At 48.9% G+C, this 19263-nt stretch overlaps 1 protein-coding gene across 1 annotated transcript in view; it reads left to right on the forward strand.

Moving 5' to 3' along the window:
• The window catches only part of RAD51 (RAD51 recombinase), a 276922-nt gene extending 259650 nt beyond the window's left edge, over window positions 1-17272 (forward strand). The window contains exon 10 of the mRNA XM_086937421.1: window positions 16671-17272. Within this exon, the coding sequence (XP_086793547.1) occupies window positions 16671-16794 (124 nt within the window). The 3' untranslated portion in view covers window positions 16795-17272. The remainder of the gene's footprint in view (window positions 1-16670) is intronic.
• Window positions 17273-19263: the final 1991 nt, after the last annotated feature.

The raw sequence follows: 19263 nt of genomic DNA on the forward strand, positions 1-19263 counted from the left end.
CTAGTGTTGGACAAAGTCCAGTGCGTGGTCCTTTTAAAGATGGACAATGTAGCGGCTGTCCTTTATGTCAACTACTGGAGGGGCGAAGTCCAAACCCTGTTGGACCTGGTGCGCATATTATAGGATTATTGCCTAGTCAATCGGATTTCACTGTAGACTGAACATCTACTGGGCCGCTCCAATTAGCTGGCACTTGCATCATTGAAGGGATGTCAACTTATGAAAACTACAAACCAGGCTGTTCTAACAGATCCAGGAAATATGGGGTCCTTTCTCCGTGAATCTCTTTGCATCTCGCCTGGATTTCCAACTGAAAAGATATTGCAGTTGGCGTCCCAATACCAATGCAGTAGCCACAGATGCTTTCCTTCATGACTGGACCAGGGAGACAGCGTATAGGTTTCCCCCTTTTGCAATGTTAATGGGGCTAACCGCACATGTGCGCAGGCAAGGAGTGGATTTGCTAGTGGTGACCACGGTTTGGAGGTTCGCAAACCTGGTCTCCAGTGATGATGAAACTTTCCTGGGATTTTCCAATCCTTCTACCCCTCTTTCCGGATCTTTTTCAGGAGCCCCAATGCAAGCAGCACCAGTTTGTCCTAGCGGGTTCACTGCGTCTTATGGCCTGGAGGATTACCGGGAACGGTGGAAAGTCCCAGGCATTTCTGGAGAAGCTGCCGAGCTACTCGCCAGAGTGCGTGCAGTCAGCAATTCCAAGAGGTGTTGATCAGCATGGTCCAGATGGCTGGGTTGATGTTTCTGGCACAAGGTGGATCCCATGGGGCGGATGTTGTCCTATATTGGATTTCCTGGCACATCTGGCCTCCTCAGGACTGGCATACAGATCTATTTAAATGCATTTCGATCAGTGATTTCGCAGGTCACTTGCTGATGGATGGTCATCCCGTGGGAGAACACCCCTTGGTGTGCAAACCTTTGAGAGGGCATTAGAATATTCTGCCCCCAGAGCCCAGCTACTCAGTATTGTAGGACGGGTTTATTATTATAATATTCTTATATAGCGCCAGATTCGACCCCCGAAGGGGTATCTCCACGCTTGCCTTGGGAACCCGTCCTGGCTTTTCCCTGTGAGATAGTCCCTACAGGGCATCCCCAAGGTGAAAGCCAGGCATCCCGCCGCGGGGGGCCGTTGTAGAGATTAAGCAAGCTTAATGCCCAGAGTTGCAGAGTGTGAACCCATGATTAGGTCAGGCACCGAAGCGAGAATTATCGAGTCCATGGACATTTGAGCTCAAGACCCTGCCGCGTCGGGAATTGAACCCTGGTCCCGGGCCTGACCTCTGCTTCAGGGTCTGCCTGCTCTAACCAGTGAGCCACACTTGGCGATCTATACTTTTTCTGGGCATCTGGTTTTCCTCCTTGGTGCTTTTGATGGGGTTCAATTGTTTTAGATATACATTAGTCTTTTACAACATGGTAAATTGAGTTTCATTGTATTTTCAGCTGCCCTTGAAGGGTGGAATCACCCAAAATGCACGAGGGATCTACAAACAAGTTGTGATCTTTTATTGTGTTGAGAATGTATTCAAACCCAAACTAATGTGATGCCACATTGTTTGAACAACAGTGTTTAGTGTATGACCATATGTTTGTGTTCTTTTGTTTTTTATTAAAGCCAACAAAAATGTGATGTGTATTATTGACGGTAATTGCAAAGGTTTGGATTACACTGTAGCCTCCAGGCTTTCTCTTTTGTTTTTCTTTTTTTTTTTTGGCTGATGACGGAAGCTTTTTAGTTAACAAGCCTTCCTGACCGGTGTTTAACACCTTCCATGCTCATGACGAGCTCAGCTCGTCATGCAGTACACTGCTCGTGTGCTCATGACGAGCTGAGCTTGTCATAAACAATGGGATTCAAGGGAGTCCAGCATCAGGGATGAATTGCTGTAGCATTGAAGGTGTTAATAATTTTTTGCACGCTACCTTTTTTGCCCCAGTATTGGGCAAATTCCTTGTGAGCCTGTCGAGTTCAACGAGCTGCAATTCAATGTGCATTAATCTCGATTCTAAAGGTTACAGGATGGTTTTAAGTGGCTTCCCCGTTTTTACTAAGAATTTACTTTCTGCGTCCTCTTTGCTTTCCCCGTTCATCCCTGCGTAATTACCTTCACTACTAGAATCCAGAACCTCATTCACCAGTTCTAACTGCGATTTCTCGCACCCTGACTGTTGGGCTTGCTCATATTCTACCCCTTGCTTACTTGATATATCCCTGGTGCCTAGCTACTTTGGGCTTTCTACCCCCCGGGGCAGCCATATTAGCATGTTTCCTCCTAGGTATAGCTCCCTCTCTCCTCTCCCGCAACTGCCTAGTACTTGTATCATCCTGTAGCCCAGCCAAAATAGGTTCCAGGGTACTCTCTAGTGTCGATGGGGTTTGTAAAACTGATGGAGGATGTGTGCTGGGCAGGTCTAGCACACTAGGTATGCTGTGCACAACAGCTTGAATCTCTAGAGTGTTTGCTCTCTCGGCATGCTAAGGAGTGCGGGCTAACGCAAAGTGTCCCAAGGATGGTCTTTTTGCCATCGCTAAGTCCTGATACACTCTGCGTTCCATTAGACTAATTCCTTGATCTATAACTGAATTAGCCCTTATTATAAAATTATCTAGAGTGCCTGTCAGCTGTGCCCCTCCCGCCGCAGTCTTGCTCCTGCTTTCTCGTGTCGTCATAGTGGAAAAATAGACAAGGTATATAACCCCCGTACAAATATAATAAAATTAATAAATATTGATAATTTAAAGTACATACAATTTCTCTTCCAGGGGATCCTCATCAATAGTCATAAGCATTAGAATATTCCCACCCATGCGCTGGACCCCGGAAACACTATATTATATGTGCCCCACATATATATATACATAAATAACATATATATAAAAACAAGCAATAGCAGCCAAATCACATTAGAGCTGAAATATGCTGTGAAGAATTTCCACCATACATGTATAATAAGCATTAGAAACATGAGAAACAACACCAAAGATTGTTTAGAAATTGTTTTAATGCTCAGAAAGCAGTAGAAATTCTCATAACTCACTGGAAGCATAGGAAGCTCCCAGGCTGCATTGCAAACACAGTCTAAAAAGACTGAAAAGCTAACCTGTAGCTGAATAGCAATAAACTGACACCGTGCCTTTAAGGCACTCATGACCCCCAGTATCCCATCATGCCCCAGGGGTGACAGTTAGGTCAGTTGTTCTTTCCGGCTCCTTCAGTGAAGGACCCTGGTTACACAGCTCCACTATTTTTCTGGTTTTTGACAGAAAAATACTTCTTTTTTGACAACTTTTACTCTTACTTCGACATTTAACATCTAGTCAAGTAAGATACAGCTTGTTTTCAGCAGTTTAGTGAACATTTTCCTCTGAGAATGCCTTCACTTTTTGATAAATGTCCTTCTTGTGGCAACAGAAGGCAAAATCAGACAACCACGACGTCTGTATCCTTTGTCTGCCTGAAGATCATGATCCAGGCACCTGTCCACATTGTGAGAACCTGTCAGGAAGAACTCTCAAGGACAGGGAAAGGATTCGAATTTATGGCCTGGCTCACAGGGCTTCAAGAGGAAGATCTCAAGTGAAGAAGGGCTCCAAGAAGACTCCTACATCTTCAAGAAAGAAGTCTTCATACCCTTCAACTTCAGCGTCGGGCTCGGCGCTGAAAGAAAAACCACAGGAGAAGTTTTCCTCTTCAAAACTACCGTCGACGGCGGGCTCGCCGTCGAGGAGAAGACCATGTACGTCGACGACGTCGAAAGATCCAGCTCCGTCGTCGAAATCCCCTCCGCCGTCGTCAACCGGGCGACGATCGGCGTCGAGGAAGGCTACTCCGCCACCGTCAACCGGGCGACGGTCGGCGTCGAGATCCATTACCCCTCCGCCGTCATCAACCAGGCGACGACCGGCGTCGAGAGAGGTCACTTCGCCGTCGTCAACCAGGCGACGACCGTCGTCCAAGAAGCGGGGATCGGCGTCGAGGATCAAGTTCCCTCCGCCGTCGACAGTAGCTCGTCGATCGGCGTCGAGGACGCAATCTCCGTCAGTGCAGCATCAGCGCTCGGCGTCGAGGGTGCCCAATACCCCTCCGCCATCGTCTCACAGGCATTCGACGTCGAGGCAGAGATCTCCGTCAGCGGCCGACCATCGCCGTTCGACGTCGAGGCAGAAGGCTCCGTCGACGACAGGACAGCGTCGTTCGACGTCGAGAGAGAAGCTTCCGTCGACGACAGGACATCGTTCGACGTCGAAGCAGAGAGCTCCGTCGACAGCCGGTCATCGCCGTTCGACGTCGAGGCAGAGGGCTCCGTCGACGGCTACTCATCGCCGCTCGACGTCTAGAGACTACAGATCCTCTCATCGACATTCGGGGTCGAGATTGTTTGATCCTCCGACTCCCCGAAGGCGTTCGACGAGAAAAGAACGCTCAACGTCGAGGCATTCAGATGCAATCATGGTGACGGAATCTGCGTCTCATCATTCATCTTATCGGTCCTCTGGCTCCTCAACTGAACATTCAAGGTCCAGAAGCCCTATACACAGAACTCCTGAGCGTCGACCAGATCCATCGGCCGAACGAATCAGGCTTGTCACCTAGATGGTACAGGTCTTTGGACCATTGGCGAGATGCTGGGGCTACCAAGCGTATGCAGGAATATGCCAGCCCACACCACAGGTCTCCTCTCCAAGATCTAGTGGAGGAGATGGACAGGCGTAGTCCTCCCAGGCGCAAATCCCCTGTGAGACTACCCACCAAAGCGCCCAGAAGATCCCGATCTCCTAGAGGGGAACATCGAATGGAAGGTCGGATAAGGTCTCGTTCTCCTAGGGGCAAATCGCCCGTGAGATCACCAGCCAGATCTCCCAGAAGGTCACGGGAGCGGAGACTCAGTGCTCACCATAGACGTCGACGTACTCCGTCTACTTCTTCAACCTCTTCTACCAGATAGTCAAAGAGGGACTACTCCCTGACGTTGACGGACAGTCCTGCGTCCAGGTCCTCCCCAGTGGATGACATTGGCACGTATCTGGATGTGCTCCAAAGAGGTGCGCTTAAACTGAACATCGAGATGTCTGTCCCTCAAGTAACAACGACAGTCATTTTTGAAACTTTACACAAAAAGGCCATATCCAGACCTCTGCTGCCTTTGGTCCCGGGGATTATGGACCCTGTCAAGGAGGTTTTCCTAACCCCAGCAGCAATCAGAGCAGTACCGGCCCGCATTCAGAAGAAGTACAAACCGGCGGCCTCTGACCTGGTGTTTGTAAAATCTGACCCTCCAGCAGACTCTGTGATTGTGGCAGCGGCGAGGAAGACACATGCGGTTGCTGGTTCCTCTTCAGTCCCGCCAGATAAGGACAGCAAAACTCAAGACTCCTGGGGTCGAAAGGTTTGCAACTCTGCTGCTTCCACTCTTAAGGTCGCTAGTGCAGCTGCGCTTCTGGGACGATATGACAGAGCCTTATGGGACTCGATGGAAAGATTCAAAGCCAAGCTGCCAAAAGAGGACCAGCAGGACTTTGAAGAAACTGTTACAGAGGGGTGTCTGGTGGCGAATCAGATAAGCACGGCCGCGGATGGGGCGGTGCTTTCGGCTCACTCCTATTCCCATGGAGTTTGTGCCAGAAGATCGGCCTGGTTGCGCCTTACAGGTCTGAAACCGGATGCTCAGCATCGGATTCTGAATCTTCCCTTTTCGGGTTCCGCTCTCTTCGGAGAACATGCTGACGAAGAGATGACCCGAATGAAGACTGAGCTGGATACAGTGAAGGCGGTGGGCTTGGAGAAGAAAAAGGAATTCAAGCGCCGCTTCAAGACCAACAGGGGGAGAGTGGCTCAACAGAGGGTTCAAACCCCTCAGTGGTCCCAAAACAAAACTCAAGGGAAACCCCAGTTCCGTGGCAAGCCCAGCAGAGGTAGAGGAGGTCACCAACAGTCCTCCAACACCACAAGAGGAGGAAAGGCCTGAACAGAGGCTTCCTCTGACGCCGTTGCCCACTCCAGTGGGAGGAAGTGCTTCACAACACCTGGCAGAGTGGGTCAGCATCACAAAAGATCAGTGGGTGCGGAGTATACTGCGCAATGGATACTGGATACGTTTCCGTGCTCTTCCAAAGAGCATCCCTCCAAAGAGCTCTTGCCCTCACCAGCTAAGCTTGCTCCGACGAGAGGTGAAAATCCTGCTGCAAAAAAGAGCGATAGAAGAGGTTCCTCTCGCTCTAAGAGGAAAAGGAGTTTACTCCAGATATTTCCTTGTCCCCAAAAAAGATCAGGAGGAAAAGTTCAGACCAATACTCGACCTACGACTATTAAACAAAGTCATCGTCGAGGAAAAGTTCCGCATGTTAGCGCTTCACCAAATATGTCCTCATCTTCAAGCCGGAGATTGGATGTGTTCGGTGGATCTGCAAGATGCGTACTTTCACATCCTGATTGCGCAACTACATCGCACGTACCTAAGGTTTGTCGTAGGGAACAAACACTACCAGTACAAGGTGTTACCCTTCGGTCTCAAGTCCGCACCACGAGTCTTCACCAAATGCATGGCAGTGGTGGCGGCTTTTCTTCACAAGAAGGGTCTCTTGGGAAAAGCGTTTCCTTCGGAGGAGAGACGTTTTCTCCATGAAACAGAAATGTGGAATTCTGCTAGTCCAACAGCCCGACAAGTAGCATCTCTACTGGGTTCCATGGCGTCCTGCATTTTTCTCATCACAAACGCCAGGCTGAGAATGCGTCCTCTACAACAGGCTCTGGAGGATCAGTGGGACCAAGCGACAGGACGCTGGGAAGATCGAATCAATCTTTCCCAGGCGACAAAAGAGACCATCAGATGGTGGACTCGGAGAAAGAATGTGATGGTGGGGGTGCCGTTTCACCAACCCATTCCTTCCCAGTCTATAGTGACGGATGCCTCCCTGCAAGGCTGGGGAGCGCACATGGGTCCGCTTCAGATTCAAGGCCAGTGGTCTGCGCAGGAGCAGACATACCACATCAACATGCTGGAACTCAGAGCGGTTTTCCTGGCTCTCAAAGCTTTCCTACCAGCGATCACATCCAACTCAGTCCTGGTTCAGACGGACAATACGACCACCATGTTCTATCTGAACAAACAAGGAGGCACAAGATCTCGCCCACTCTCTCGAGAGGCTCAGGCAATCTGGCATTGGCTCCTCTCTCGAGGTCTCACAGTAGTGGCAGTGCACCTTCCAGGCGAGTTGAACGTCAAGGCAGATGCACTCAGCAGGCACTTCGAAGATCAGCCAGACTGGGTGCTAAGCAACGAAGTAGTAGAAGAGCTTTTTCGTTGCTGGGGTCGTCCATCCATAGACTTGTTTGCAGACGACGAAAACACCAAATGCCACGCCTTCGCGTCCAGGTTCCACAGGCCAGGGACGCAGGGGAACGCTCTACTGTTGGATTGGGCAGGGATGTTCGCATACGCGTTTCCTCCCCTAGCGCTGATTCCGAGAGTAGTTTCCAAGCTCCTCAGGTCGAACATGGAAATGATCCTGATTGCTCCGGATTAGCCTCGGCAGTGGTGGTATCCGGACCTTCTACATCTGTCTGTGTGTCCACACAAACGGCTCCCTTGCAGGCCGGACCTGTTGAGCAAGATGAACGGGAGGGTAATGCATCCCAACCTCCCATCATTGAACCTAACAGCATGGCTCCTGAGGTCCTGCAATATGGACATTTGAACTTGCCTCCCGAATGCATGAACATTTTAAAGGAGGCTTAGAGACCGTCCACGAGAGCGTCCTATGCTTTCAAGTGGAAAAGGTTTTACTTGTGGTGTAGAGATCATCATTTGGATCCGACTAAGGGGCAGGAGGACGTCATCTTACCATACCTCCTTTCCCTCGCAACTGCTGGTTTAAAGTACACTTCAATTCGAGTGCATTTGTCAGCTATTGTAGCATACAGAAAATCACCTGATCAGATGTCTTTCTTTCAGGTTCCAGTGGTCAAGGACTTCCTCCAGGGGTTGAAGAAAGTGTATCCCCCTGTGCGAAATCCTTCTCCCCCGTGGGAATTGAACCTAGTTCTATCAAGGTTAATGTCTCCACCTTTCGAGCCCATCCACAAGGCTTCCTTACAACATCTCTCTTGGAAGGCAGCTTTTTTGGTGGCGATTACCTCTGCGCGCAGAGTAAGTGAGATACAAGCGCTCTGTGCGAAGGAACCATATACTATATTCCACCACAACAGAGTAGTCCTAAGGGCTCACCCATCTTTCTTGCCTAAGGTCATCTCTGATTTTCATATAAATTAGTCTATTTCCCTCCCTTCCTTTTTTCCAAATCCTACGACCCCAGCCGAGCGGTCACTTCACTCCTTAGATCTTAAGAGAGTGCTTAAGTTTTATTTGGAAAAGACTAAAGGGATTAGGAAAACGGACCAACTGTTTGTGAACTATGGCTCAATGAGAACAGGTTTTCCAGCGGCCAAGAGGTCCATCTCCAGATGGATTGTCTCTTGCATTAAGTTGGCCTATCAGCTAGCAGGCAAACCTTTGTTGATTGTTCCAAAAGCGCATTCCACTAGAGGGAAGGCCGCTTCAGTAGCTTTCTTGCATGACATCCCAATGTTGGAAATATGCAAGGCGGCAACCTGGAAATCAGTTCATACCTTTACGAGGCATTACTGTCTCGAATCTGATTCCAGGGCTGATACTCAAGTAGGGCAAGCCTCCTTGAGGAATCTGTTTGGGTAGTCTATCGTCTACTCGGACTTATTGATGAGATTACTGTCTTATCATTCCTTTGCCCGCAGAGGAGAGGCTTACTACTCTATTCTAATGCTTATGACTATTGATGAGGATCCCCTGGAAGAGAAGGATTAATTACTTACCTGTAATCCTAGTTCTCTTCCAGGGGTATCCTCATCAAAGTCATAAGCAACCCTCCCGCCTCCCCGGGCAAAGGATACTCTTTAATAAGGAGATATTGTTAACCTATGTGTTATTAGGTTTGTTTTCAGTCTCCGAAAAGAACAACTGACCTAACTGTCATCCCTGGGGCATGATGGGATACTGGGGGTCATGAGTGCCTTAAAGGCACGGTGTCAGTTTATTGCTATTCAGCTACAGGTTAGCTTTTCAGTCTTTTTAGACTGTGTGTTTGCAATGCAGCCTGGGAGCTTCCTATGCTTCCAGTGAGTTATGAGAATTTCTACTGCTTTCGGAGCATATAAACAATTTCTAAACAATCTTTGGTGTTGTTTCTCATGTTTCTAATGCTTATTATACATGTATGGTGGAAATTCTTCACAGCATATTTCAGCTCTAATGTGATTTGTCTGCTATTGCTTGTGTTTATATATATGTTATTTATATATATATATATGTATATATATATGTGGGGCACATATAATATAGTGTTTCCGGGGTCCCGCGCATGGGCGGGAATATTCTAATGCCTGCAGCTTGCGCCCCTCTCTCCCCTCACCTGCATTTAAAAAACGGCATTCTCTGCCTGAAAAGCACCACCATTTCGGTGGGTCCGGGTCCTGGGGGTCATTTTGGGCGCCATCTTCCTTTGGGACATCTCAGCCAGCGGCGGCCGCAATCTTGGAGCGGACTCGCACGCTCAGGGCTGATTGGAGCGCCTATTTAAAGTCGCTCCCTCACGCGCAGCGTGACGCGCAGGTGGACGCCTTCGCTTAGCCTGAGTCCTGCCGGAGTCCTGCCCGTCTGCGCCCGTCAGCGTCCCGGAGGCGGCGGGGCGGCGGGGGACGCCGGTCCGGCGACACTCTGGCTGAGATGATTTGTTACAACCCTGCGATGTTGCGGGATATGCGGGGCCACTCCAGCTCCTGCCGCTTCGTCTTCCCGGGGCGATTTAAGGGTAAACGACGTTGCCCGGGTTGTGGCTGGACGCCTTCCTGGACCCGTGTCAATGTCCCTCGTCCAGCAACAGCTGGCGCACGAGGTCGGTAGGTTGTCATGCCCTGCATATTTACGATCTTCTTGTTAGGGAAAATCCCCTATGTCTGCTACTGACCGAAACCTGGCTGGGAGAGGCTTCCAACCCGGATGTCTTCTCAGCCATTCCTCCGGCGTATAATATCTTCCGGCAGGATAGAGTGAAAGGTGGGGGAGTGGCGGTAGTGGTGAAAAAGAGTGTTTCCTGCTCAGTGCTTCCCCTGAACTCCATTGGGAGCGCTGAGTCGCTCGCCTTCACGCTCAGACTGTCCCCGGGCCAGGCTCTGAAGGGGTTGCTGGTTTATCGACCACCAGGCCCTGTGGGTTCCTTCCTGGAAGATCTGCAGACAGCTGTCTCTGAGTTGGTGCTGACCTCACAGCACTGCGTCGTGGCCGGTGATTTCAACTTCCACCTTGACGTAGCAGACGACCCTGATGCGGTCAAACTGTTGGATATTACATCTCCACTGGGTCTTATACCGTTCGTGTCGGGGCCAACTCATGAGAAGGGGCATACCCTGGATCAGGTGTTTTCGTCTGTCCCTCTTACGGAGTTTGACACCCTGCCGGTCCTCTGGACCGATCACAGGCTGATCAGATTTTCGGTGCTGGAGAGTGCGCGGCCGGATAACAGCGCCTCTGTCTTGTCTAGACCGGCCTCGAGAGCGCTGCACAGAGTGACACCTGATATGCTGGAACAGGCGCTTCTTGATCACCCATGCCACCTTTCGGGCGATCTAGATAGCGACACTGAGGCTTTGCAGCTATGGCTCATTGATAGGCTGGACGATCTGGCCCCCAAGGCAGCCCCCCGGTCCACGGCGGCACGGCAATCTGCACCGTGGTTTACGGAGGCGCTTCGTGTGGCTCGCAGCCAATGCAAGGTGGCCGAGAGGGCCTGGCGCCTTCTGTATGATGGGGAGGCTAAACTCGCCTATAAGGCGGCGGTGAAGGCCTACCATCGGGACTTCCTGGGAGCTAAGAGGGACTATTTGGCTAGGAGGATCGAGGCATCTGCGAACTCCTGTAAGGAGATCTTCACCATTGTGAAGGAGTTCACGACCCCTAGCTCCCAATCGCCCCCTTTAGTTTCTTCGGATGCGTGGGCATGTGATCTTGCCGGTTTCTTTACTAATAAGATCAAGGCGATTCAGGCCTCCTTTGTGGAAAGACCGGAGGATGGAAGCGGCGTCACCGGGGTTGGTTGCGGACTTCCGCACACACCGGCGGCGGTGTTGTCTGATTTTCCTGCTGTTTCCAGCGATGTGTCCAGGCAGCTGCTGGCCAATCTGAAATCTGGCTCGCCACTTGACCCCTGCCCCGCCAAATTTTTGGCTGGGATGGCGGCGGTGGTGAACCCGCTGGTTAATCCCATCCTCAACGCCTCTTTGAGGGAGGGGAGGGTCCCTAGCTCTTGGGAAAGAGCGATGGTGATCCCCCTCCTAAAGAAACCGGGTCTCGACGCCGAGGTTCTGGCCAATTATAGGCCAATTTCACTTCTTCCGGCCCTCGCGAAGATCACGGAAAAACACGTCCACGGTGTCCTGTCGAGTTTTCTGGAAGCTAACAATCTGCTCCACCCATCCCAATCCGGTTTCCGTCCTAATTTTAGTACGGAAACGGCATTGCTAGAGGTCACTTGAGATCATCAGGGAGAATCTGGATGTCGGCGGGAGGGCCATGTTGGTCATGTTAGACCTATCGGCGGCCTTCGACACCGTCCCCCATAGGGCACTCTTAGCGAGGCTTCATGACATCGGCCTTAGGGGGACGGCGCTCAGGTGGTTCACATCTTTCCTTGAAGGCCGCCGCCAGACGGTCTGGGTTTCCCAGAGCTCTGCCGAGATGCCGCCACTGGGAGTTGGGGTTCCACAGGGCTCTGTGTTGAGCCCCACGTTGTTTAACATCTTTATGTCCCCTTTGGCGGCCTTGGTGGAAGCATATGGGGCCCAGATCGTCTCCTCCTACGCCGACGACACGCAACTCCTCTTCACATGCGGGAAGGACCAGGAGTTTGATGGAGGGAGAATTCGGGACTGTCTTGCATTGGTCTTTGACTGGTTCCAACGGAACAGTCTAAGGGCCAACTCAAGCAAGTCCGAGGTTCTATTCTTCGGTTGCGTTGCCGATCCGGAGTGGCAGCACTGGTGGCCGTCCGACATGAGCCCTCCTGCTCAGTCTTCCTTGGTGGCTAAAAATCTGGGTGTCAAGCTGGACAACCAGCTGTCACTGAGAGCACATATTCTGGGTCTGGCTGGCACCTGTTATGGAATTTTGAAAATGCTCCGTAAATTCCTGCCCTTGCTGTCTGAGGAGCACAGGCGTATTACTGTGCAGGCTCTTGTTGGCTCTAGGCTAGACTATGCTAATGCCCTCTTTCTAGGCCTCCCTGATTACCTAGTTCAGCGCCTTCAGGTGGTACAGAACTCTGCCGCCCGGGCTATTTTTGGCCTGCATAGACGAGCCCGAGCCTCCGGCCTGCTACAGGCGCTACACTGGCTGCCTATCCGGAAGCGGATCCACTTTGATGCACAAAGCTCTGTTTGGATCAGGGGCTGGATACCTGCGGCGGAGACTGGCCTTTTATCGACCAGTCCGCTCCTTGCGTTCGGAATCCCTTTATAAAGCGGTGGTCCCTCGGGTGAGGAAGGCCCGCACGGGAGGGCGCTCTTTCAGCTGCAAAGCTCCCCAGCTGTGGAACTCGCTTCCTCTTTCGCTGCGCATCACTGCCAATTTGCTCCAGTTCAGGAAGAGCCTGAAGACCTGGCTTTTTAATCTTTAGGCTGTTCTTACTGTTTCTGTTTCAGTTCTTTTTTTATTCTTTTTGCTGTGTTGTGTTATTTTTATTCTGAGTTGCAGGTGGAAAGCGCCCGGACACTCTTTTCGAGTAGCCGTGCGCTATACAAGAGCGTCATAACATAACAACATAATGCTTATGACTTTGATGAGGATACCCCTGGAAGAGAACTAGGATTAGAGGTAAGTAACTAATCCTTCCACCAAAGCAGAAGTAAGAGAAATGGCCCGGTCCGGTCTAGAACAGCCTTGAACGGGCTTAAACTGGCCCGCCCTTGGCCCGGGCTTCGCCCGGCGCTCGTCCCGCATGTTCTGCGAGCGCGGGGAGGGCTTGACTAAAATAGGAAGTTATGTGGGCGGGAAGAGAACCCAGGTGCGTCTGATATCACGCACAGACTGCTGGTCCTCGCATTCCCACTCCGTAAAACAAGTCGGGAAGTCCTCACGTTAATGGCCCCAAATCGGCAATGTTCAGCGTAGGTTTTTCAAGACGCCCACAGGTAATGAGCAGAGGGAAGGGGTAGCTGCAACACCACGGTGCTCTTCGTTTCTGTGATACCTTCAGCTGAACTAGGGTGTCAGGCAAATGTATAAGACTGCCAGGACATTGTTGAATCACCGTTTGTGTGATTCATGAAACACCCTAAGTGGTCTTGGGTATGCCCAGACGTGGGATACGTGCTCAGTTTCAGTGGAACCAAGCTACACCCGACTGATCAGCCCCAATCACGGTAAAACCAGCCTTGGGTTTCTTGTGTTGCGATTCAGAGAGGACTTGGTTTGGCAGTTTTGGCAGGACTGTTCGGGTTGAACTGATCGTATTGTAGCATGACCAAGACTGATTTGCTTTTGGCTGGAATATAATCTGAGGTGGAATGGTGGTTAGAAAAATTATTGGAGTGCTACACTGAGTGATTGTCAGTGTTGAATTTAATGCTAGCATTCCTTCTATCATCTTTTTTGTGCTTCTCTTTGTAGGTGGCCCCTGACTCACTTTAAGGAAGGGTCAATAGATCCCCCATCAGGCAGGTGCGGTGAGTGACTGCACCCCCCGGCAGCAGAGGGTCCAAGGGGTCCACGTCCGCACCCTTTCCGAACTTGCAGGGGTTGCACCCAGAAGGCGGACTGACTGTGCCCCCTTATGTTGTTGAGCTGTCAGTTCGACCGCTTGTTTACCTCTGTGCCCAGGTCCATAACACAGAATCAGCGTTACCATCAGTAACATGGGGTCACGATCCCATGCTAAAGGGGGAGCACTCCTACAAGATACCTCCAGTGCTCTGTGTATCAGTGCCGTCTGTTACAGAAGATGACGCACAACAGTCTACGTCGTCTGCAATACTACAGTGCCCTCAGGATGCAGAAATCAGACACACAAACACACACCCCCATTGCACCCTCAGATTACTGTTTGTAATACAACCCCAGATGTGTACCCAAACCACACGCAAGTGTAGGTGCTGCTTTCCTAACCAAGCAACATATTTATTAGTTAAACATTGAGTGCCACCCCACTAATACCTCTCTGAATTTATCTCCGGTAAGTAAATAACACAGACCAAATGTTAAATGTTTCCCTCCATCCATTTAGGGATGCCCTACCTCCTGGAGACCGCACCAGCTATCAAGGTTCCAATAGCTCAACCGTCCAAAAATGCTGCAGGCACATCATCCGGATTATGGCTATCTAAATTTAAGTTATAGACTGGCAGCACTGAGGAGTGTGATCCAGACATATGTGGGCATCCCTGGGAGAGCAGAATTCCAGACCCTTCGCATGACATCTGAGTTCTCTGGCTGAATCTACGCTTCTGGGCACATTTCCCCAGCAAAACCCAAAAATAACAAGTGTCTTTGTTTGTCACTATCCTAAAAGTGGGGAAAATAACATATATTTCAGGCCTTTGTCACGGAGTCAAGGCCTCAAATGACTCTCTCTCTCTCTCTCTCTCTCTCTCTCTCTCTCTCTCTCTCTCTCTCTCTCTCTCTCTCTCCTCTCTCTCTCCTCTCTCTCTCCTCTCTCCTCTCTCTCCTCTCTCTCCTCTCTCTCCTCTCTCTCCTCTCTCTCCTCTCTCTCTCTGAAAAGTCTGGGTGCAGCCTGAAGAACAGTTGCAGTCAACTTGTTAAACAAATGTGGCTGGAGTGAAACTTGGAGGATGCCTGAACAGAGGGAAAATGGCACCAGTGGGGACGTTGTATCTTTTCCACATCAATGGAATTTGAAATGCCCTTTCGCTACAAGACATTCACTATCCAATCTTTCAGGAGCAACTGCTTACCCTGGCTCCTAGAACTTTCCAGTGTCACAAAGAAGCATCTGTTTATTTATGATCTTTCCTCCAAGAACTCCACCTTCAAGCTGAGGTTCTGGGACTTTATATGCCCACAGCTGTTTGACCTCCCCAGATAAACTGCAAACCAGCTCTTTAGTTTTGCCATTCTTTTAGTAACTGTGTGTAAATCTGCTCACATCAGATTATCTGAAGTGTCATTTTTACCTTATCGAGCTATTCTGGACTCCTGTACTGCACCGAGAACGTCCCAGAGAGATGGTTCAGATATCATGGATTGTTCAGAAGCAGATCTACTCTTCCCACCAAAGTGAGGAGTAACATCTTAACTGGGGCCAAACATAGAATTTCTGTCAATTTTATTAGCATGATGTGATTAGTTGCCCTGCAATCTATCCCTAGTCCAGATCCCAGTGGATAGGATTGCAACCAATGCAGAGAAAGCATCCCAGGTCTAGCCAACACTGCTCGGATATTTGGTCCCCACAAACCACCCACAGGCAGAAGGTAGTGAATGACAAGTGGTAATGTAGGGAATGTTCCGGCCCAGGAAACTTAGCTGTGGTCCACTTCCAGGTCTGAGGAACTCAATCCCCCACTAAGGGATGAAGGAGTTGGTCGAAGCCAACAGACATAGCTGGCACCCTATGGTATGCTAGCTTCCCCTTTACTCTTTCACCTTCAGCGGATGTACCCAGTGTCTGCACAAGACAAGGGAGGCTAGATGAAAAATCACCTCCCCAATGGTTTTGTAGAGCATTCATAGGAACAATACAGGTGCAATCACCAATATGATGCACACAGTTTCCCCCTGTTGCTGCATACGTGGCATGGGTATTATGGAGGGTGTAGGGGAAGACATAGCTGAATGCCCTGGGCATCCCTGACCTAATAATGAACACCTTTATGGTGTAACAGCCACTGAAGGGGGAGACAAATCAGAAAAGTCTGGAAGAGGCAGAGTTCCCAGACACTTCAGTTCCAACCTCCCCCCAGTGCAGTACGATGCATCTGAGTGCCTCCTGAGAGCCCTCTGTCCCACTGAGGGGTCTGGCTGGATTTAATATTGCAGCCTCATTTCTCTTATGAGGTCACTTGTGGGCCCTTGCAGCCATCCAATGGGCGGATTAGGTGTGATTTTTCTCTCCCCTGTGAAGTTGATGTCGAGAGTAGGTCCTGGCGTGTGCAGAGGTAGGAGGGCTTCTTCAGGAGATATTGCTGCTTGACGCTGGCTCAAAGAGTGCCTCATTAGTGCCCTTTTACAAAAACAAATGAATGGTAGCCAAGTAGACTGGTGAGACAGTGGCATAAGGAGCAAGGGACAAGACCAGGTTCAGCTGCTGGGGTGTGAAGATTGAGCAGTGGTTAACCTCAGGGGGCAGAGAGTATCTGAAGTGTGGTCTGAGTTAAGGAGATTTGTTGCACACTTTCTTATCCAGCAATTCATCAATAATGCTATGGATGGCTCGTCCTTGTTCCTTGGCAACTTAAGGTAACGTGTACTTGGGGATAATTTTTCCCGTAATTTTTTTTTCAGTGAACTGAGTTCTAAAGCATACTTGAATAGCCTGTGTAGTTACTATGCCTATTTAGCATTTTGGAAATGGTTATTTGAAAAGTATTTCTTTTTTTTTTCTTCAGGCTGTACTTAAGGAAGGGAAGAGGCGAAACCCGAATTTGCAAGATATACGATTCTCCTTGTCTTCCTGAGGCGGAAGCAATGTTTGCAATTAATCCAGATGGTGTAGGTGATGCTAAAGACTAAATCCATACTTTGTGCCTCAAAAATACACTGGCAAAAGACTAAAACTTACTGGAGCTTTACATGCTCTTGCCTTTCTATATATGGCCAGCAGAGGAAAACCTACCTGTGCAAGAAAAATCTACTTCATTTTTATGAATGGATCAGCATTTCACTCAAAGCGGTGTTTGATGTATATTCCTGTGAATTGATACTGCAGCAAGAGGATTATTCTACGTAATTCTCACCCTTCATCACATGTTTTTCAATGGTTCCAGACCAAGAAAAATGATGGTTGACATCTTACGTTCAGTTATTCATTTTCCTAATTGTTGTGGATCCACTGCCAATGAGGAGTTTATTTTCCATTTTCTTTGCATTTCTTCCACCTAATCTATAAAAGGTTTAGGACTTTTTCAAAACAGACATTTTTAGTATTGTGTTTAAAGCAGAAAGTACAGTCCTTATTATTTTAAATATCAATAAAAATTATTTGTCATGACGGAAGGTATCTTTGTCCTTGCAAATACAACATCAAGTTGGCCGAAAAAGCTGCTGCCAAATACATGATATATTTTTTAACTATTTGATTTAAATCAAGTCTCCAACCATTTCTGTAATAAGAGCTATTTGTTAAATGAAAATCATCCAGAGCTACTTATATTAGTGTTATAATGGTGACCAAATGTGAGACAATTACATCAGTGTCCACCCCATGGTGATCATCTCAGAACGAGTTACAAGCAGTAAGGTAAATTGGTTCATCAATTTGAAATGCCTCTTAATGAGTAATATAGAATAGCAATAGCTGCTATGTCCCTGGCATCAAGCTAATAATAGTAAGTATTCCTGACATCACAATTTATCACACAAATACCAGCTTGAAATATATTTTACAATTTCAACCATATTTCGCCAAACATGAGCTACTGAAAATACACATATTTTCATCTCCAATACATGCCTTCAAATTTTGGTATACATATATTAATTAAAATGAAGTTAATTAAGGCTGGAGAGCTACTAGTGGCCCACGAGCTACTCTTTGGAGAAGCCTAAATTAAATCCTGTTTTGTTGTGTGTTTTTGTAATAAGGAACACCCTGGCTTCATCTCTTCTAATTTTGCTTTGTTCTGCTTTTATATTAAAGGTTGTTACCGAAAAGGGTATACCCAATTAGTGTAGCTGGGACCTGGGTGTATGTGGTACATTGATCGAGTGGTTCCAGTACGACTACGGTGGCCTCTTACTGATCGTTTCTTTGAAGGAACTTAAGATTTTTCCCTTCCTTGTAATTCACATGCCTTTTCCGTTCTCCTCACTCTGGAGCCCACGCGCCCACTTGACCATGATTATCCTGCCGTGAATCTCCCTCGCTGCCCCTCCCCCCTCCACTGCTCCTCATCACCCCTTTGTCTTGACCCCCATTAAGGTTTCTCAGACACCTAGAATACTGTGGGGTCGAAACGTCAACAACTTTCATACCTGCCAGCTGACGCTTCAGCAAAAAATGTTTACAAAGGCTTTTAAGCATGGTTATGTAAATTTCATGACATTTTTTGCATTTATTGTGGCTCAATGAGAAACCAGTTATCAATTTCTTTTGATGAGGGTCAAGAGACTAGCACTCTACCCTTTCCCAATACCCATCTATTTGCACGACAACTCACCAATACCATTCCTCCTTCCCTATCCTTTCCCCTTTAACTCATTTGGGCACAAAAGATAGTAGAACAAGTAATTTAATGTATATGCAGAATATATTTTACGGGTTCTAAGTGCTTAAATAACAGGGCACCGTATTGATTGATTGTCTCTGTTAATGCTTTCTTGAATTTGTTTAGCTACTGTTTTCTCTGTTTAAATAAATACGTACTGGGACCACTCTCTGAATGTACCTTTTATATTAAAGGCAGTCTTCTTTCCTTTCATTCTCTCACACCAGGCTGTCTTTTGGTTACCTTTATCTGTTTTAATTATTTAAATTGTCACACTTTTCATTTCATTTTCTTGTGTTGTCCCTCTGGTCTCTTTTACATTACCTCGCTGCTGAGTGGCTTGTCTCAGCCTGTCCGGTCTGCTGCTTTTTACGTCTCTGCATCACAGCAAATGAGAGAGCGAGAGAAAGAAACAAAATAAGTTATTTAACCCCTTCGACGCTGGTGACGGAACTGCTGCGTCACCAGCCTCGGTCACGCTGTGCTGGTGACTGAACGGTTCCGTCACGGCCCGCTCGGCGCGCCTGCGCGGTGCTGATTTCGCGCCTGTGCGGCGCGTTCCATTGAGCGGGCGTGGCCATGACGGAATCGCTGCGTCACAAGCACAGTGCGCCCGAGGCTCGTGACGGAGCGTGTCCGTCACGAGTACAGGAGCGCCGCGCGGCCACCCCTCCCCACTAGCGCTGCGGCGGAATAGCCACTGCTGCAAAGGGGTTAAGTTCTATACCTGTATTGAAGCTTTTAGCACTGAAACTGCTCCCAGTAGTTACAATAT

The sequence above is a fragment of the Lissotriton vulgaris genome, chromosome 9, assembly GCF_964263255.1.
Source record: "Lissotriton vulgaris chromosome 9, aLisVul1.2, whole genome shotgun sequence".
Taxonomy (NCBI): Eukaryota; Metazoa; Chordata; class Amphibia; order Caudata; family Salamandridae; genus Lissotriton; species Lissotriton vulgaris.